General features: G+C 42.3%; 2 protein-coding genes across 15 annotated transcripts in view; one reads left to right on the top strand and one right to left on the bottom strand.

The window, feature by feature from the left end:
• The window catches only part of SLC1A1 (solute carrier family 1 member 1), a 75,276-nt gene extending 71,464 nt beyond the window's left edge, over positions 1-3,812 (top strand). Inside the window, exon 12 of the mRNA XM_061425382.1 lies at positions 1,528-3,812. Within this exon, the coding sequence (XP_061281366.1) occupies positions 1,528-1,774 (247 nt within the window). The 3' untranslated portion in view covers positions 1,775-3,812. The remainder of the gene's footprint in view (positions 1-1,527) is intronic.
• Positions 1-21,672, bottom strand: part of SPATA6L (spermatogenesis associated 6 like) — a 113,960-nt gene that overhangs the window by 26,123 nt on the left and 66,165 nt on the right. For 10 of the 14 annotated variants that reach the window (XM_061425394.1, XM_061425392.1, XM_061425387.1 and 7 more), the window contains 3 exons: positions 20,912-21,005; positions 19,750-19,852; positions 16,410-16,583 (listed from right to left, as the gene is read on the bottom strand). In XM_061425394.1, coding sequence (XP_061281378.1) covers positions 19,763-19,852; positions 20,912-21,005 — 184 coding nt within the window. In that variant the 3' untranslated portion in view covers positions 16,410-16,583; positions 19,750-19,762. Of the gene's footprint in view, positions 1-3,449; positions 11,645-16,409; positions 16,584-19,749; positions 19,853-20,911; positions 21,006-21,672 lie in introns of those variants that run through there. The other 4 variants (XM_061425385.1, XM_061425384.1, XR_009738006.1 and 1 more) reach the window with 3 other exon arrangements.

Here is a 21,672-nt window from a genome sequence, read left to right as displayed (position 1 = left end):
TGTGTGTGAGAAGTGTGTCCAGAACAGTGTCTGGCTGGCAGTATGTGCTCAGTTAACAGCAAGTTTAATTGTTATGATTAGAATGAGTTGAACCATTCAAGCCTAGGTTCATTCCCAACAGTTCGTTCCCTCTCTTTCACACACACACCTCCCTAAGGAACACAGCAGAAGATCTGGGTAAAAACATATCTTTTGTGACCCCCAGGGTTAAAGTTAGAGTGAGCCTGGTTCCTGGCTTTAACCTTGATACCCACTCTGTACAGTGGTCTTTCAGTAGCTGGGTCTGGCTCTGTCCCCTGGCCATCAGGGGAAGAGTCTGCTCCATATGGAGCCTTCACTCAGACCCAACCGAGCTTACTGGGCAGTACAGTGCCATGTAGTTTGCAAATAGCAGCTAAAAATTGTAGAAAGAGAAACAGAAACATTCCATGTGGCTTTGAAGGTACAGTCACGTCCCCAAAGGCAGAAGCTTCTGCTCTTGGGAGGCTACTTTGGGGCCCCCTCAACAGCTTGCTGGTTCTTTGAGGCCCAACTGAAGTAGCCCCTTTCTTGCCAACATACCCTACTATTGAGACAAGTGCCTTTTGTCTAGTAGTGATGGTGGATTTGCACTCTTTCCTCTCCCTGGTTCTTCCTGGAACACTGGTGACCTTCACTTCTAAGACACCCAGAGAAGTCAAAGGTGCAACTTGATCTACGGAACAAAAAGACACAAGCTGGTCCACAGCAGGGTCTAGTTCAGTCCACGTTCTAAATAGCAGGAGGGCACCCAGAATGGACATGTGGGAGCACTGCTGGCCTTTTCTGTCCTGCCGGTGTAGCTTTCACAGGAACATTCATGTAGACAGTTCCTAGCAACGGTGCTCCAGCACCCCAGATACCTCTCCACCTCCTCGTCGTCCTGCTGCTGGCCTCTCCGCCAGGCCTTCTGGGAGTTAACACTAGCTGAGGTGCCCCAAGGGGAAAGCTGCTCACAGGCTGGCCTGGGTTTTCTGACCCTGTGCTCAGCAGCATCCTTGCTGGCTTCCTCATGGAGTGATCTTGTGTAGGAAAGAAAGGAGCACACTGGGGACACACACATACACACTCCTGCTTGGCACACACACACACACACACCACCCCACAAAATATCCAGGTTCTCTCACCTTAGCCAAGAGAAAGCTGAGAAATGCACACAAGACAGAGGCTAGGGTTAAAGACTAATGAATCCTGACCCTCCCCACAAATATCTGTGGAGATTGTGTTCACATTTCTTTGGGAGGAAAGGAGGGAATTTAGGAGATGATGCTGGATTCGGGGGCGTCGTGACTGACGAGGACCCGGGGCAGCCTGTGCGCTCATTTTGTGCCTTTAGACAGCCCCTGATCCAGGCCTGTGAAGTGGGGGGCCTCTGGTTAGCCAGCCCTGAGAAGCACCCTCTGTGGTTTGCTGAATTTATAACTGAATTCCTCAGGTCCTTTCCTGTCTCCAACTCGAAGGAAAGTGAAACCCGGGCTTCGTGTCTGACTCACCTTCTGTCCTCCCCAGGGACCGGTTCAGGACCATGGTGAATGTCCTTGGAGATGCCTTTGGGACTGGCATTGTGGAGAAGCTCTCCAAGAAGGAGTTGGAGCAAATGGATGTCTCATCGGAGGTCAACATCGTGAACCCCTTCACCTTGGAATCCACAGCACTCGACAATGAGGACTCAGACACCAAGAAGTCCTACGTCAACGGAGGCTTTGCCGTCGACAAGTCCGATACCATCTCGTTCACCCAGACCTCACAGTTCTAGGGCCTCTGGCTTCAGAAGACTGGGGGTGGTGAAGGACCTCTCCAGGAGAGTCATCTCTTAGCAAATTCAGACATTAAATAAGGAAAACACTAACAGCCAACTGTACATCTGATTTGATACAGACCTCCAGATTATTTTCTATATTTGGATTCACAGCTTTTGCTCACCAGGTACTGGGATTTGGAGGTGAGTAAGATGAGAGGAAACTGATTAAAAGGAAAGCTGTATTATCTGGAATTTTTAAAGTCTATGAGAGACAGAATTGGGAAGTACATAGAATAGACATAACTGTTTTAATTAGGTAATAGATGTGAAAGAGAAATTGCTTTCTCATGCACGGACCAGTGTTTTGGGTTTTTTAAAAATATACATATATATATATTGTCATCGACTACACATTTTTACTCGGGCTTTCTATTGCCATGGATTTCCTTTGACCTCTCACATTTGTATAGACTATAATGAAGCTAAACAACAGCGCCCCCCCCCAACAAAGTTAATGTGCCAAATTGTCCATTTTGAACCCATCTCCAGCCAATTTCAAAGGAACTACTTTGAAAGAAAACAGACCAGCACAGTTCTGCAATAACAGTTTTAAGATGGGTGTGAGATTTGGGGAGAAGAGATTTCTTTTTCTCGATGTACTGTATGGGGATGCTGGTAACTACTGACCCACTGTTCAGTAGAGAGCTAGAGATATATATATGTATATATTTATTATTTTCATATAATTTGCCAGACAAAGGTCAGAATTGAACTCTCAATGTGAAATAAAGCGCTCTCCTTGTACTTGAATAATAACTATGATTGCAATCCAGATCGGTTTTGGGGCTTAATCAGAACTCCTCTCTCATAAGCACTACTAGAATGAGAAATCATGCTAGTTGTTTGTCTCATGTCTGTGTATCAGCCCCAAAGCAGAGACACATTCTGGTAGCACAGCCACTAATTTAGAGCTTCCAAGATACTACTGCTGGGAGGCAATCTGTATCAGCTCTACATAAGACTATATTCATGGGGTCGCAAAGAGTCAGACATGACTGAGCGACTGAACTGGACTGAACTGAACTGATACACAAAGGTGTCACTCATATAAGGCTGGGTGGGTTTTTATCCAGCTGGATGTGTTTAATAATTATATTATCCAACTATAATTCCTCCAAGGTCAATTATACCCACATAAAATGACAGTACTTTGCCTTTTTCTACCCATCAGACCCAAATAACATTGGCAAAGCTACCAGCTAAGTTGTCTTTTAATATAGGTTTGATGGATCGTGTAAGCCACACTGGCCAGAAAAGCACTGTCCCTACCCTGGATTCTTGCAAAGTAAATCCCGTGACATGAGACATTGGTATCAGTGGTTCAGGGAATTCTTGCATTGAACGAAACTTGTCTCCTCTTCCAGGGAAGATGGTTCTAACTAGTAGTCTAGTAGTCTCAGCCCCTGCTCATTAAAATCCGATGCCTGTCATTCTTCTGTTCATTTGTGAGGACATTGTATTAAAGTCTGTGCTTGGCTCTCATCTTGTAAATAATGCTTAACATAAACTTATAGTTACACCAAGATCCAAAATAGTCCTGTTTCTGCAGTACTGCATAGCCAAGTTAAGCCTAGCTAAGAAACCAGAAACTGTGCCAAAGATCATGGAATAGTTTTTAAAAAAAAAAAAAAAAAAAAGTTCTGTATTGACCACCTGCACCTGAAATCTTTAAGAGAATGATACCAAATGATCATGTAAACATAAAATGGACCTGTGATTAAATGTGAATTTTAAACTGCTAATGTTGGTGTTATTTATAGGAAGTAAATGTAAATTCAGCTGAATCAGCAACTTATCTTGGGCTGAATGGTTCAACCCCCTTGGCAGGCTGCTCCAACTTGAGGTACTAGAGCTGACAGAGCTGTTCGTGAACTGCAGGTCATCCTTATTTTGGAGTGAGTTTGTAACCAGCCTCTTAACACACTGTGCAGTTAACTCATAAAAGAGAACAGTGTTCCATTTCTGTCTCAATAAACATTGCCGTCACTCTTTCTTCCCTGCCTTTTCTTCCTTTATCTGTTCTTTTTATCTCATTCCCTCTGATGAGTGTGGGAAGGGAAAGACCTGGTCAGTTGATTCAGACTGTACCCAGATTATTGTTTTCAAAACTGTGTTTGTACCCAAGAATGAAAAAGCACAAATGGAAGAAAAGTAAGCTGATTTTTCATGTTAATCAGTGGGGATTATAAGGCTGACATAACAGTACCATTAGGAACAGATTGCCCAAATTTATGACTGAGATGAAAGGGAAGGTAGAATTTGGTTCAAAATTACTATAATGGGAGACAGTCTTATCTCAATATGATAGTTAAGGACCAATCCTGCCCTGTGAAATGTGGCTACAAAGAACACAAGGCTGTATTCAAAGAGCTCTTTAAAGGTACGTCGTAGTCCTGCCTAGAACCTGAGTCGTGGTAGCGTTCTGCTGTTGGACTCACTGGTCTGTGACAGAAAACAAAGGAATGGACAGCTCCCTTGGTCCTGCTGAGAGGAAAATCTCATAAAAGTGCTTAGCACTACCTGGCCAAACTAATTCAGAAGTTTTCTCTTTTGGCAACGTGAGATAAAATACCCAACTATACAACTCCTTAGTGAGATTGTTATTCTCACCACCTGATGTTAGCTGGGTTATTAAAGCAAACAGAACATCCAACCTAGTGAGACTTAGTAAATAACTCCCAAACCCCATTTTGAAAATGCGGCATTTTCCTTTAAATAGTAAAAGACTTAGAATATCTTCTCCTGTAAGGTATCATATAGGGGCTAAGTAAAAATAAGTGTTCACAATCTTTTTTCTATGGCCTGAAACACTGAGGGGTTTGAGATACTCAGGATGCGTGTGTGAGGCAGAAATGTACATTCATGTAGCACCCCTTCATGTGTCCTGAAACCGGAGTATGACATGCAGTTCTCTTTTGCCATCTCAGCTCGTAAATATGTGACTGTCCCCATCTGCTGGACATTCACTTTGTTCTGGGTCCCACAGGGGGCTTTTTAATACACATATGCTAGTAAAGGGCTTCCCTGGTGGCTCAGCAGTAGAGAATCCACCTGCCAATGCTGGAGATGCAGGTTCACTCCCTGGGTCAGGAAGATCCCCTGGAGAAGGAAATGGCAACACACTCCAACATTCTTGCCTGGATAATCCCATGGACAGAGGAGCCTGGTGGGATACAGTCCATGGGGTCAAACACAACTTAGTGACTAAACAATGACAACAATGCTAGTAAATGTGCCTCCCTCGCCTGCAATCTTAGATTTTTAAGTGAAAGCCGTATAATATAAACAACCAGAAGCAGCTCTTGTAAAATTAACCTTGGGAACAATGAATTCAGTGACTGCCTCTAAATGTATGAAATTATTAACCATGGATGGAGATGACTAGGGACATTTCTCAATGGCCTAGGCTAAATAATGCCACCAAGCTCCTAAGCAAGTAATAAGCTCTAAGCACACAATCAATGTCCCATTTGTTTCTCACTAGGAAAAACCAGTGTCATCTGATGCAGAGGCTCTCTCTCCAGGATTACAGAGATACTTGTGGTTTCATCTACAAATCTCCATTTCATCTGCCAATTTTAAGATATTACAAAGTTCAGAACAGTTATTAGTGAACTTCCACAGCCAAGATGAAATCAATATCACATCTGTTATTCTGGTTGGAGAAAAGGAGAAAGGAAAGCAATGGCCTCATCTAGAGGCGTTCTACTGATTCCTAGAAGGCCTCACCAGCCTGAAGATAATAAGCTGTTGTCTCAGGAGAACAGAACTAGGATACTACCTGGAGAGGAGCTTGCCCCACAAAAGTACCATTTATCAACAGATGGGGGCAAAGAAAACCTGAAACTAAAATGTGGATTTAACCAAAGTCCTGAGCACGAGTGCGTGAATCCCAACCCCACTCCACCCACCACCTCAATTTTCCTGCTGCCATTCCTCCATGACTCATGCCGACAGGAAAGCTATCAGTAGGGATTCAAGGATATCACAGTCTCTTTCCTCATTTTAGGGCATCGGAGGGAATGCAAAGCAGGGCTGCATCATCTGGGTATTTCAGAAACAAAGGTCTGCCTTCCTGGGGAAGCAATGAAAAGCTTGGAGTTTTGGCACCAACCAGGGTCTGCTTTATCTTGTCCAGGCCCTCTAGAAAGGTTTGTTTTCCAAGGTAAAGACAAGACTGATTGAAATGAATTGAATGGTCCTGAGAGGGCAGCCCTGGGAGAAAAGGCACAACTTCATCATCACATAGGTTCATTTCATGGACATGCCTTCACAAAATGCTAAAAGCATTTTAGATTTTAGATATAGGTGTAGATTTAGATTATAGAAAGAATGCACATCAAGGATGACTTTGACCTTCCTCTAAGAATTCCAATGTAACTTTCATTTAAAGAGTCCCTGTGTTGTGTTTCCAAGGTCATCACTTTAGCTTGACAAGAATAATCAGAGGCCAGCAGAAAGGTCTGTCTGAGCTGAGATCTTTTGCAGGGAGAAGGGCTACCCCAAATGAATCCAAAGATAATGAAATATCTGGGTCTCTAGGAAGCCAGTGGGGCGGGGGGGTGGGTGGTCTTGCCAAGTGTCAGAGAAGTGCTAATGGAACTCATCATTATGAGTGAAAGCAGTGTTGATTAGCAACAGAGCACACTGGCTGATCCTTACCAAAACTTCCTTTTGTCTTCCCAGCAGGCCAAACTGGCTTTAATTCCTCAATTTCCTCATTTTGTCAGAAAGGTTAAGACAGACAAGAATGTGTCAACTTCACAATAAGCACACGTGAACTGAAGGCAGGAGAGGTCAGTTAAGTTCGTAAAACATGCCACCTGCAATGAAGTACAAACAGTAAGATGGACTCCGGCTGACAGGACACTGAGCCTGCATTTCTGGCCTCAGGGAAGTTTACTCCTGTATCACTCCAGGAAGACACCTACCCTATTCTCAGGTACCGTGACCTTTCACAGAGAGGACACTCTAAGGCAAATAAAGGTCCAGTTTCTTTTAAGATGCTGACCTAATATCTAACTGCTGCAGGCACTGAGTTAGGAGTTTTCTCTGTGCCAGGATGAATGCAGCAAAGGATTGGATCCCATGACTCCAGAAACAAAAAAGCCACTCACAACACAGAGGAACCTCATTTTTATTTATCTGACAAATGCTTGCCTAACAGTTACTGTGTGGCAAGCACTGCTCTTGGCACTGAACAAATATTAACTCATTTAATCTCAACAGCCTCATGAAGTAGCTACTATAATTATCTTCTTTCTACAGATGAGGAAACTGTACAGAAAAGTTGAGTAACTTGCCCAGAATCAAACAACTGTTGGACAGCACAGCAATTTGGCCCCAATATTCAACGTTCTTTACCAGGTATTAAAAGTCGAAGAAGGCCAGGAGTGCTAGATATTAATTCTAACTCAAATCTGGAGTGGTCTAAGATTATTAAGAAAAATAACAACCATTGTTAATACTTATCAAGTGTTAACTACATGTATGGCATGCAGTAAATATTTTTAAATGTTTCATCTCATTTATTCTTCTCAATACTTCTCTAAGGCAGGAATATTTCTATCCTCCATTTTCCAAATGAGAAAACTGTGGTTTAGAGAGGTTAAGTAACCTTCCCAAGATCTCATAGTTGGGACACAAATCTGCTTCCAAAGACTGTGTAGCTAACCACTGAGAAATGTTGCTTCAAAATGCCTAAAAATTCCATGCGAATGGAAACCAAAAGAAAGCAGGGATAACCAAAACCTTCCAACAGAGAAAAGTCCAAGTCCAAATAGCTTCACTGGTGAATTCCTCAAACCATTTAAAGAAGAATTAATACCAATCCTTCTCAAATTCTCCCAAAATATAGAAGAGGAGGGAAGGACTTTCAGACTCATTTTACAAAGCCAGCATTACCCTGAAACCAAAGCCAGACAAGAACATTAAAAGAAAATTATGGGTAAATATCCCTGATGAAAACAAAGGCAAAAACTGCAAACAGAGGCAATAAAAGATTAGCAAACCAAATTCAAAAGCACATTAGGAGTAACATATACCATAACCAAGAAGAATTTATCCCTAGGATGTGAGGAATGGTTCAACATAGGCAATCAACGTGATACACCATATTAATAAAATGAAGGATAAATATCATATGATTTTAATACATGCATAAAAGCATTTGATAAAATTCCTTTCATGATAAAAACTCTCAACAAATTGGGATAGAAGGAACATACTTCAACATAATAAAGGCCATATATGACAAGTCTACAACTGATATCCTCAACAATGAAAAGCTAAAACTTTCCCTCTAAGAATTATCTCTGTTTACAGATGAAATGATATTATATATAGGAAATTCTGAAGAGTCCATCAAAAAACTATTAGAACTAATAAACAAATTCAGTAAAGTTGCAGGATACAAAATCAATATACAAAAATCAGCTGTGTTTCTATACCCTAACAGCAAACTACTGAAAAAGAAATTAATAGAATAATCCATTTACAACAGTACAAAAAGAAAAAAATTCCTAGGAATAAATTTAACCAAAGAGGTAAAAGATCTATACAGTGAAAACCATAAACATTGATAAAATTAAAGAAGAGACAAAGGAAAAGATATTCAATGTTCATGAACTGGAATCATTAATACTGTAAAATGTCTTGCAATCCAAAGCTATTCTCAGATTCAATGCACTTCCTATCAAAATTCTAATGGTATTTTTCCATTAAAATAAGTCTAAAATAAGTCTTAAAAATAAGTCTAAAATTTGTATGGAACAACAAAAGACCTCCAATAGTCAAAGCAACTATGAAAAAAAAACAAAAACAAATAATTTTCAACAAAGGAGCCAAGAACTTATAATGGGAAAGGATTGTCTCCTCGATAAATGGTGCTGGGATGGCCACATACAAAAGAGAGAAACTGGACCTTTACTTTATAGCAACAAAAATCAACTCAAAATGGATTAGAGACTTGAACATAAGACCCGAAACATAAAACTCCTAGAAGAAAACATGGGGGGAAAGCTCTTTGAGATCAATCGTCGCAATGATTTTTTTGGATCTGACACCAAAAGCAAACACAACAAGAATAAACAAGCAGGGCTACATCAAGCTACAAAGCTTCCACACAACAAAAGAAACCATCAACAAAATATAAAGCAACCTATGGAATAGGAGAAGATATCTGTAAACCATCTATCTGCAAGGGGTTAACATTCAAAATATACAAGGAATTCAAACAACTCAATAGCAAACAAACGAAAACCCCTAAATAACCCAGCTAAAAATGGGCAGAGAACCTGAATTAACATTCTTCCAAAGAAGACACTCAATTGGCCAACAGGTACGTGAAAGGGCACTCAACATCACTAATCATTAGAGAAATGTAAATCAAAACAATGAAAATGGAACCCTTGTATACCGTTGGTAGGAATGTAAACTGGTACAGCAAGTATGAAGATTCCTCAGGAAATTTAAAAAATAGAACTACCATATGATCCAGAAATTCCACTCCTGGGTTTTTATCTGAAGGAGCAAAATCACTATCTCAAAGAGATGTCTGTATTTCCTTCTTCATTGCAGCACTATTACAACAGCCAAACTTCAGATCCACATTTCCAGCTTTTATTGAACATTTTCCCCTGTGGCCTTTCCAGCATCCTTTAAACTGAACTTACCCAAAAACAACTTTGTAAATGTCTTCTGTAATCTCTGTTTCCTAAATTAGGAATTGTGTCTTAAAAATCACCATTATTTTCATTGTAACCTAGGATCACAGCAACTTCCTCCTTCTTTGACCCCTGGAGGTTCGAGGGCACAAGCAAGATCTGAACAGGTTCATTCACTTATTCTAATCCCTCTGCTTTGGTGGGAGCTTCACATGGGAGCCTGTCTGTGAGTGATAATGCTGCCTCTTTGTGAAGTGGGTGGCGCAAGACTTGGCCTCTATTTGGACATGAATAATTGGATGTGGTACATTTCTGCATTTTCTCTTCCCATTAATTCTTGAATGAACAATGTGTATCTTGATGATCCTCTAAATTCTATTTACAACAATGAAAAATTCATAATAGGGATAAGATTCCGAGGGAAAAACCAACTACATCCAAGAGAGGTCCCCCATTGCCTCTGAGCATATGCACCCCACCCCCAAGGAATTCTAAGTCTTCCCCATTCTGTCCCTACTGCCAAAAAGGCACCATGAAAAAAGTCCCTCCCCAGAAGGTTTTACCTGCCCACCAATTTTATTCTCTTAGTCCTGGGTTCATCTTGCCTCACATTAGGAAGAATGTGAATCTACAAAATGAAGGACATTGTGTCCTCATACCTGTAGATTAATTACTCTTTCAATCAATACTTCACTCCTGATGATTAAATAGTTCTCTTTCACTTTGCAACTCAGCCCTGGTCCAGCTCATTTAACTGTTCTTCCTTAAAGGAGCCAGACTCCCCCTCCTTCCACACACATTATTAAGGCACCATTAAAATAAGGTGCCTGGTCATTTCTTTCTGTCCTCAATGTATAATGAATTTCTTTCATTTCTATTGGAGAAGGGAATGGCAACCCACTCCAGTATTCCTGTCTGGAGAATCCCATAGACAGAGGAGCCTGGCAGGCTACAGTCCATGGGGTTGAAGAGTCGGACACGACTGAATGACTAACACTTTCATCTCTATGACCCTCCCACTCCATCCAGGCTCATATTCCTATTTTCCAGATTTCTTCAATGGCTTTATTATAGTCTCCCTGCCACCAGTTTCTGTGCACTCCCAAACCACCCTGAAAAAGTTCATCAAGTTAATGGTCTGCTTTCTCATCCCCAGACTCTAGTGGCTTCTTATTGTCTTCAGCACAAAGCCTAAAATATCAGGCCTAATATTTAAGACACTTCAGAAGACATCCCTGGAGGATATGTGCTCCATACGCACATCCTTCATTAGATTCCAATTTCCTTGCTTCTCTCAAACCTCTTCTTCACCTGGTCTTCCTATTCCTTAATGTCAAAAATAAATTCTTGGCCCTCAGTCCCAAGACTTCATCATTTCTTACATGGAACCTAAAGAAATAGCAACTTCTTAGTACATAATCAGATATTGCCTTATGTCATTAAGTTAATCAACATGAGACTTATTATTACATAATGAAATTGAGTTCTACAAACTTCACTGTAAATAAATGTCATTATCTCATGTTGTTAAATAAGAGACAAAACTGGTGGCCATGGGCAATATTCAGCTTCAGACTAGCTTCACATGACCATAGAGCCTTTTGTTGTTTTAGATTTGAATCTGAAGAATTTGGATATTTTGTGGGAGGTCAGGGAGGATGGAGTTACACTCTTCATTTCTCCCCAGACCCTACCACTCATCATTATTTCAAACCCCACTGCCTTGACAGTCACAAATCCTGCCTGGTTATGAAGATGTTTGAGTTTGCAATACCTTTTGATAGTCACATGTGAAACATCTCATTGCCCTGTTAAGTCCAGAGACTCTAGGAGGGCAGGGTTGCATCTTACACTCCTTAGCATAACTCATCCCATACCCTACAGGGCACAGAATATTAGTAAATACAGTGATTGCATGCAAGGCTGCAAAATCAGTTAATTGTCAGCGCTAGGTGGGACCATGAGTCAATGAACAAAGGATGTCATCATTGGCCATGTTGAACTCCCCTCCTGCAAGGACAAATGAGCTTTCATGACGAGTTCTCGCCATGAATCCAACAACGACACCTATTATACACAGTCTGTTCCTGGAAGTCATCCCACTAAAATAGGTGCGATATTTACTTCAGTCCAAGACACCAATCTCAGTAAGTGTCAGTTCCTGGGGGAAAAGAAACAGGGATATTTGTTTATTTTGGGGTGGGATGAGGGGGGTAAAAGTGCTATTTACAAACATAATATTCCAATGACAGGAAATGAGAGCAGAAAGCATCTCTTGCTGGCCTAAACAAGAAGTGGTTAACCTCATTCCAACTTCTGTTGAGAGACCTTAGTTGCCCTCTCACTCTAATGAAGGACTCATATTTGACAAACCCTTTAGGCTGAATTATTCAGCATCCACCAGCCTTGGAGACAAACAGGCGACAATCAAGAGATGGCAGAACGTAGCAGAAAGAGCATGAGATTTGGAGACAAGACAGACCAGGGTTTGGAAACTGGCTTTGACACTCTGCTTTTCTAAGAATCAGTGTCCTCAGCAGTAAAAAAAAGAAAGTGGGGTTGGTGGGTGGGGAGGAGGGGATGCCATCCACGGTAATTACATGAGATGAGAATAGCAACAGCTAACACTTACTGTGTGCTTATTTTGTGCCAGGTACTGATCTGAAGTGTTTTAAATGTGTTTACTCGTCTACTTATGACATTATGAAACAGATGTTAATATTGCTTGCATTTCCCACAGTTGGACACTGAGGCACACAAAAGTTTAGGTTATTTGCCCAAGTCACTCAGCCAGTAAATGGGCAAATCCGGGATTCATATCCAAGTGCTCTCATTCCAGGACCTTGAATCTTAACACCTACTAAATGCCCTTGGGAGGCACTTGACATAGCACCTGGTAAACTGAGGCACTAAATACAGGAATAAAAGAGAGAGGGAGCAGGAAGAAGGAAAAAATCTACTCCATTTCTCTCCTGGGATTCCAGGTCTCCCAAAGTTAGCTGATAAGGTCTTTAAAAGACTATAGCTCCCCCAAGCTCCTCAAGTTGCCATTGCACTGGCCTCTGTGGAAGAACTTAGAATAAATCACTCCACCTCACTCAGGCTAAGCAAGACACGCAGCGACATACCTTGACTGGTTCAAAAGCATCTCCAACCAATCACAAACTAAAGGCCCAAGACCCATCATATGTTTCAGCCCTCTTACCTTAGAGGGAACTCTGCCTTACCAGGGGTCTCCTGCCTTTCTCTTCATTTGACAACCCTAATCCTGGTGCTGCTGCTGCTGCTACGTCACTTCAGTCGTCTCCGACTCTGTGCGACCCCATAGACGGCAGCCCACCAGGCTCCCCCGTCCCTGGGATTCTCCAGGCAAGAACACTGGAGTGGGTTGCCATTTCCTTCTCCAATGAGTGAAAGTGAAAAGTGAAAGTGAAGTCGCCCAGTCGTGTCTGACTCTTCATGACCCCATGGACTGCAGCCTACCAGGCTCCTCCGTCCATTGGATTTTCCAGGCAAGAATAATACTGGAGTGGGTTGCCACTGCCTTCTCCTCTGGAGCAGCCTGGTAGGTTCCATGTACATACCACCTCTAGGTAGGCACGGTGGCCCTCAGGGCTGCCACCTCAGAGCTCCTGGAATTGAGAGGAGCCTTCCACACACACAAAGCAAACCCTACCAGAGAATATGTTGTATTCCTTCTGCCCAAAGGATCTTGGAGAGGCAAAGCTGTGGTCACCACAGAGAGCAAATGAATTAATCCCAGTAGGTGATCCTCACGGCAAATGACAAGGAGGGCTGAAACTACACAATGTGCTACAGGGTACTTTTAAAATAAAATTAGGACAAAAGAAAGAGAAATATATAAATGTATATCTATCAATATAAAAATGGACTTACAGGGGTGCTGCAGGATCACTCTAAAGATAAAGAATCCCAAGGGTGAGATTTCAGACTGCTGAAGAAACTCCAACAATCCAGCCATCCATGTGCACCAGAGAAAAGCTCCTGTCCTAGACTTGACCCTGCTTTTGCCAGATTTTCTGGTTTTGAGGGTGAAGTAAAGCACAGACTCTCTCCTTTGATGACCAAACTACTGCTACCCCGAGACCCTGTGTGGAAGAGCGAGGGGAGCAGACCTGAGGAGCCTGAGGGCTGCAGCTCTGCTCACTGTCTGCAGAGTTCCCAGTCCTTGGGAAGGGGGAGGGAGTTCTCTCCAAGACCTGCATGTCCCCCAGGCGTGCTGGAATGGGCCCCCCATTCAGGAAAGGACAGCAGTACCGTCAGGTGGTATTAGAGGTTCACTGGTCAAACATGGACTGGTGGCCATGTCCTTTCTTCCTGCTGCTCTGAGAGATCAGAGGGCTTCCTTAAGGGAACTAACTGAGAACAGCGTTGAATATTAGTAAGTATGGCCAGGCATTCAGGGGTTAGGTGAACTTGCATACATAATTCATCAGTCCTCCCCAGTTATACATTTAAAATTGACTGACTTCTTTTATGTTAGACTACCATGTACACTCTCCATTTTAAAAATCTTACTTATAGTTCAGGGCCTATAGGCTTCAGCTAACTTTGGGTCAGTCAGGCGACCATGGGGAGATGGCCTCATTGTACAGCAGCTTCTGCTTGGAGGGCCCAGGCTCTGCCAAGGAGATTTTCCCAGGAACCTCTTTAAACCCAGACCCCGTGAAACGAGCTTGCAAAATATGGCCCAGGCTCTGACAGATCTGCAACTGTGAAAGTCAAGAAAGGAATAATAAACTGAAGCAAGACAGCTGGAGATTTTTATTACATTTAGTGACACAAATCTTCCCAAAGTAATCTGAACCCTAATGTATCACAAGATTATTCATATTATTATATATTCCAAAAGCAAAATCCTGCTGCAATCCTGGCCCTAACATGACTCCTCAAAACTGAAATAACTCCTTGAGAAACAAAAAGATAAAATAGGAATGACTTAAATGATGGAGTTAGCAGATCAGAAAGTAAGCAAAAGGCAGATTGATTTGTTAAAGGTAACAAAAAGACTCTAAATAAGAATGGGCATTTAAGATCTTACTCCTAAATTGAGTTAAGGAGCTATGCTCAAACCATTAAAAAAACAAACTGAACAAGTGTTACAGTGTATACCTAAACAATAACTGCTACGGAATACCGACTCATTAGAACTGAATTCCTTCAGCTGCTTATGGCCTTCCCAAGCGGCCCTTTTCTGAGAACTGTACCATAGTCTTAATGTAATATAGTATTTTTTTTATTACTGATGACTAACTAGACCTCAAAATAATAAATTGACAACTATAGTTTCAGACACACTGAGAACACACAAGCAGGTGTGATTTACGCATATCTCTCTTTTCCAAGGGTGAAGTGTTTGTTGTTGCTTCCCAGTGGCTCAGTGGGTAAAGAATACATCTGCAATACAGGAGATGCAGGAGGCGTGGGTTCAATCCCTGGGTCAGAAAGATCCCATAGAGGAAGGCATAGCAACCCACTTCAGTATTCTTACCTAGAGAATCCCATGGACAGAGGAGCCTGGCAGGCTATAGTCCATAGGGGGGCAAAGAGTCAGACACGACTTAAGCGACTGAGCATGCATGCATGCACACTTTTACTAGGCTGAAATTCTGAGAGGGGATAAATGAATTTAGTTTTATTTCTGCATTTGGACTTTTTTCTCCTTTAATTTTTAATTTCATTTTCCTAATTTTCATACTGAACAAATTCCTGTGGTCCTAATGAGAGAAGAAAACTTGATTTTCATTGAATCTTGTAAAAGTTGAAAGGGTTTTGGGACATGGGAGAGGAAAACACTCAGATTACAGTATGATGGGAAGACAAAGCTTTCTGCTTTCAGGCCCTCTCTTCTCTGGGTCTGCAGACCCACAAAGATAAACCTCTACTTCAGTTCATCTCCATCCTCTTCTTGCTCCTCAAGTTGGGTAAGCATTTCATAAAGGTTTTTGCAGTCATTTCTGCCAAAGCAGAAATGTAATTTAGTGTAGCTCTTTCAAAGAAATATTTGAAGGAGGTTATTTTCCTCTTATAAATTTATTAAGAATTGCTAGAAAAAAAGGAGGGGTAGGTGACAGAAAAGTGAAAGTGAAGTCACTCAGTCATGTCCAACTGTTTGTGACTCCATGGACTGTAGCCTACCAGGCTCCTCTGTCCATGGAATTTTCCAAGAATACTGGAGTGGGTTGCCATTTCCTTCTCCAGGGACCTTCCCAACCCAAGGATTGAACCGGGGTCTCCTGCATTGCAGGCAGACCCTTTACCATCTGAGCTACCAGGGAAGCCAGGTAACAGAAGGAGTAGTTTAAAATACAATCTAAAGAAAGTAGCCTCATCTTATAAATGTATCCTAGAAACTAAACCTTTAAAGCAAGACTTGAATTCTCCAAAAACAATGCTCCCTCTTCCAAGGTTTTCAGGATCTTATGTTAATAAATAAATGAAGCCTAATGCTAAAAAGCAAACAACCACACACACATACACAGAAAATGGATTTACCAAACATGGAAAATCAGAATGATAGTCTTTTTTTCTGGAGGATATATCAGATTATTCCTCTAAATAGCAGCTTCCTCGAGCTCATGGACAATGTAAGAGGAAAGGGAAGGAATGGGGAAAGGACAGGACGGGAAGTCAAGAGAAGGGAAACAGAGGTGGGGGAGAGCTGAGGGCAAGAGGGGAGGAGGGAAAAAGGAGGAAGGAGGGGGGAAAAAAAGAACATTTCAAGAACATATCCACTGCCAAAAATAAGGAACATCTGAAAAGGCATCTTGACATTTTCATCAGAATTTTAAGAAGTGCTTTCCAAATGGAAAAGAACCTGCCACCCAACTATTGCTACTTTCTATTTCAAGCTCAAAACAAACATACAAACTGAAACACAAATAGTCCAGCTTGACAAGAAAACATGAGCCCCAAACACTTTAATCAGTGACTCTTACCTGGTTACAAGAGACTGGGTACAGGTTTGATTTAAAGGGGGTCAGACACTGGTGGTTTGATACACAGAACAAAAACGGTTGTTCAGTTGGCTCATTCAGTGAGCTCTTCATGATACTCCTGCAGCTTTCATTCAGTCTCCCCTGTGAAATGTGAAGACACTTGACACACTCTATGTGGCACTAAGAAGAAGGCAATCAACCAACACAAGCAAGGAGAAGAAAATGACTTCACTCAATCCCAACCTTGCTGTGCAGCCTCTTCTCCCACACTCCCAGAATGAGGTGATATTAGGTTAGCAAGACAAATACCTGTGTGACCTTGGGCAAGTTACCTGGGCTCTTTCTAGAATATCAGGATGATGACAAGCAGAGTATCTACTTCTTAGTGTTATTCTGAATAATATAGTCCTTAGTAGTGTAGTGAAGTTGCTTAGTTGTGTCCGACTCTTTGCGACCCCATGGACTGTAGCCTACCAGGCTCCTCCATCCATGGGATTTTCCAAGTAAGAGTACTGGAGTGGGCTGCCATTTCCTTCTCCAAGTATAGTCCTTGGCATATAGTGGATGTGTAGAAACTGCTAGATGTTAATGAGCAGAACTGTTAAATATGCCCAAATTAATTCTATTCCATGGAACAATTATTTTTGAGCGTGGAGGGGGCCAGTATAAAATCTGAGGGTGTTCCAAATCCCCCCATCCTCAAAGCTCTTGCAGCCTACTGTGGAGATTCTTAGTCCTAAAATGTGTATTACCCCTGAAGAACCTTATAAAGAAAACTGATGCCAGGCACCACCCACAGAGATTCCAGCTAAGTTGGTCTGGAGTGGGGCCGGGCATCAGCATTTTTCAAAGCCCCCAGATGACTCTATTGCTCACTAAGGACTGCCAACCCAGAAATCTGCCATGGGATTTGTGTGCAAGGCCACTGCCTGTGTGGTCTGTTAGACTCTGACAGGACCAGGAGCCCCTGGAATGAAGGGAAGTGTGTTGTTTTCTGTTGTGTGAATCCCCACAAGCCATCAAATGAAAAATCCCTTTGAAGTTGGTGACCAAATCAGAGAGGGCGGGCCCCCAAGGTTGGAGCCTGGCATCTGTAGGCTGGTTTGTTTTGTTGCTTTGATTGTAACAGAGGTGAAAGGACCCTTGTGGGAGGAAGTAAAGTGGGTCCTGCCTGCCAGCAGAGAGGGTGAGGTTAGAAGCCATTCCAGCCATACCATTTAGAGCTGGAGGCCTAACGAACTATGACAGAATCAGAAAGCAGCATTTTAATTCACTGTTGTCCCTTCCTCACCCACCTTTCTTGGTTTATTTCCTTTTTGCTCTGTAATTTTAGAGAGCTCTTTGTGCTGCAATTCTTATCTGTGTCTGAGGACTCCAGGGCCTGAGTTCCTTGCCCTCCCTTGAGTTGGGATCATTGTAAGTGGACTGGCTCCTGCTGCAGGCCGGCCATAGTGGTGGCAGCTGGGATCATGGGAGCCACTCACAGGGATGGGACACTCGGCAGGCAGAGTTGGTACCATTGCTCGGTCTCCCCTCCAGCCCTCTGTCTCCTTCTTGGGAGAGTTTTCATAAGGAAAACAAACCAATAAATCACAATACAAGGCTGAAGGAAACCTTATTTCCTAAGACAGAATTTACTAATTTTTTTCTTACCTTCTCTCTATCCCCTCACATCAGGGTCCACATACTAGCTAGTTCAGGGCTTTAGGTAACTTGATGTTAGCATGATGAAATTCAACACAATTTGACATTTGGTAATTACATGGGCCATGTTTCCTAAGTGGTAATTATGTGGGTTGTCTTCTGTATAAATGCCTAGATGACTATTTTAGAAATGGGAGATTAAGTGGACCAGAAGCCATCTTTAATCTACCAAGCAGAACGTTCTAAGGCAAAGCCTACAAAAATGGGAAATTACCAAGCTGTCCTCACATTCCTCTGTGCCAAAGGCAGGGAGTCCTGGCCAGCTCTAGGCAAGGCAACATGTGCCTTCAAGCATGAATGCCCATAAATCAGAATTTTAGGAGCCTGATGACAGTGAAACCCTAGCATGTCATCCCACACATCTTTATTTTTTAAAAAGATCTGTAATTATCTTGATGTTGCTAGACTGAAGGACTACATGATACAACACCACAGGACCCTCTGGGGGATGCTCAAAGGCAATGTCCACCAACTCTGCTTGGGTTCCACTATCTTTTTCTCCAGGGTTCTCCTATTACAAGCTCCAGGTCTGGAGGACAATGGAATTTAATGGGTAAAAGCATGGTTACTGAAGCCATATCCCTTGGGTTCAGATCACAGCTAAGGTCATTCACTAGCCATGTTACCCTGAGCAAGGCATTTAACATCTCCTTGCCCCAGTTTCCCTACCTGTAAAATGGTACTGGTGATAGCACCTACTTCTTAAGGGCTGTTGTGATCATGGAATAGCAACTCACTTAATACAACTGAAGTATTTAGGTCAGTTCCTGGCACTTAGGAAGCACTTAATAAGGAAAAACTATTCTTATGCTGGGCCTGGGTAGGAAGGGAAAGAAGAAAAAATGTGAAAAATGATGATAGCCCACAAAAATGACCAACTTCTTACCACACAACTGACTTTGAGGATTGCCTCATCACTTGAATTTCAACAGTCACTCACAGAAAATATTTACTGAGCACCAACCACAGCGGAAGGTCATCTAACGCAAGGGTGGTGACAGAGTGGTAGAGGAAGGCGGGCTCCTGCTCAGGGCACACACCTGGCAGGTGCAGTTGAGTTCACCCAAGTTAAATGGGACCCCACTGTAACTCTGGCTATAAAGTAGTGGGTCAGAAAACAAGAGTCCCTGGCCCAAGGAAGGTGTCATTCAAGTAGAAGGGGCAGACTTTTAAGCAATCTGCCCAAAGAAATAGAACAACAATGAAAGAAAACTGCAGGAGGCTACAAAGGTGTACCTCAGAGGAGGAGGGGGGGCCATGGAAAGCCATGAGACCTGAAAGGCAAATAGAAGTGAGCCAAACAAAGTCAGGAAGAAGTAGTCTAGACGAGAGCGTGTGCAAAGGGCCCATAGCAGAAAAGAGCTCGTGTCTGAGGAGCTGGAAGAGGGACCATTAGGTAAGGAGCGGGGAGGGAGAATAAAGAGGAGATAAGACTGCTGGTGGACCCGCACACATGCTGTCTCACGACACTGTGAGGGGAGAACGTAGTTCTGCTCTCCTCCTGGACTCCTGTTCACCACATTTTCCAGGTGCTTTGTACTGAAAGCAGGAAACTGGAATTGTTTTAGCACATCAAGAAGAAGCACTTAAGCTGCTTACTTACATAGGACAGCAGCTTAAAAATATTTCTGTTCATGTGCACGGTATTTCTTCAGAGGGTAGCCTGGTCTGTCGAGGATATTCTTTATTTCAGAGATGGATTCTTCCTATAACACAAACAAATCCAGCAACTGCATTACTCATAATGTAATATAGGTCAATGATATTGCATGCGTAGTTTTGCATTTAGGAGATCTATGAATCCCATGTATGCCATATATATTGTGTTCATGATATATGTATATATGTAGATACTATTTTTTTCCCTCTCTCCCTTTCTTTTTCTTCCCTCTTCCCTCCCACTTTCCCTCCCTCCTCCCTTTCTTTCTTCCTCTTTTACATTTTAAAGGGATTCCCCTACTTGAAAAGATTTGGAATTAACAAAGCAAAACAAATGACTCTGCAGACAGGCAATAAAATAATTCACCACCCAGGTAATTAGGGTAATAAATATTCATTTATAAGTATGATCCTATAAATCTAGGATATGTCAGCATTTAAATAAGTCAAGATGACCAATTCAACTACATGTTATAATTAAACCCAACTAAGGGGTGCACTGTCAACCTTCCATCTGAATTGGTTTAAACTGGTGACAGGCCACAGCTAATGGCTGTACACCTGCCGTAGAGGAGTACTGAGTTTATCTGTCTATGGATCGGAAACACTCCCCTCAACCCCAGAAAAGTCCAATAGTCAAAAACACCTGATTAACTTTGAGGAAAACTTTCTTCCTTGTTGTGGGCTCACATAGACCACACATGTTCCCAGATTCTTCCCTGCACTGGGATTCCTGCCCAGAGTGGAAGTGAATGTGCTCCAGGCAAACACTGTCTTCTCTAAGTCCTCTCACATGACCATGCTCCCCCTCACTTCAGGACCTCTGCCTGATGCACCCTGTGCTCTGAAGTATTAATAGCTGCTACTCATTGCTCAGACTGCAGCTCCACTGTCTCTTCCTCAGGAAAGCCTGCCCTGAGTGCCAAGCAAGTCAAGCACTCCCTTTCATACGCTCTCAGGATACCATGTACCTCCTTGGTGAGCATCACAATTTTATACTTGTTTCTGCAGTTACCTGATTAATGTCTATCTCCCCTGCTAGACTATGAGACCCAGTTCCCATATTATTTTGTCAGCAAAGATGTCATTTCATCAGAAGTCCTGACCTTGTTTAGGTGTTGCTGAGCTCTGTGGGATGTCAGAAGACTGCAGACCCTTTCATGGATCTTCTTCCATGTGGACTGGAACCCGGGGTGGGGCCTGCTCAACAGAGTAAACAGGGTGGAGTATCATGTAGCTGATAAAAGGATACTTATAACTTAGAAGTGAGAAAAAAGCAGCAATATACAAAAGTGTGCACAGTATAGTTTCAATGTCTTTATTAAACCTACACCTAAGAAAAGCACCAGGAATAAAAACAGCCAAGATGTTAAAAATGGTCTGTGTCTGGGTGTGTATTCCTTTTCTTCTCTGTACTTTACTATTTTAGATATTTCTCCAAAGAACAAACCCTGCTTTTATATTTTTAAAATGTAATCCAAAAATTTTTAATACAAAATTTAATCCCTACTGTTTCCACCATAAGGATCTTATTTTATGTTATTTCCTTTAGGCCCTCCAGACATAAATTTAACCACAGGTCTTAACAGTGTCTTCTGGTTACTCAAACATGAAGCATTTTCTCCCTTTCACAGGCACTTTCCAGGACTTTTCCCTTGGATAGAATGTAAGGGAACTCACAACCCCCACCCCACTTGTGTGAGTCCTTACCACCCATCAGAGCTCAGTTCAGTTATTGATTTCTCAGGAAAAGTCCCTTCCTGTAGAGGAGGTCAGCTTCCCCGTTTCATGCACTTAAGAGCCAATTCATCCCTCATTCATAGCACTTTCCCCAGTAGATATTTTGTCATTATTTGGTTAATGTCTG

This window comes from Bos javanicus, chromosome 8 (genome assembly GCF_032452875.1).
Source record: "Bos javanicus breed banteng chromosome 8, ARS-OSU_banteng_1.0, whole genome shotgun sequence".
Classification (NCBI taxonomy): Eukaryota; Metazoa; Chordata; class Mammalia; order Artiodactyla; family Bovidae; genus Bos; species Bos javanicus.
Note: the sequence above shows the minus strand (reverse complement) of the source record. Positions and strands in the feature narration are given on the sequence as shown.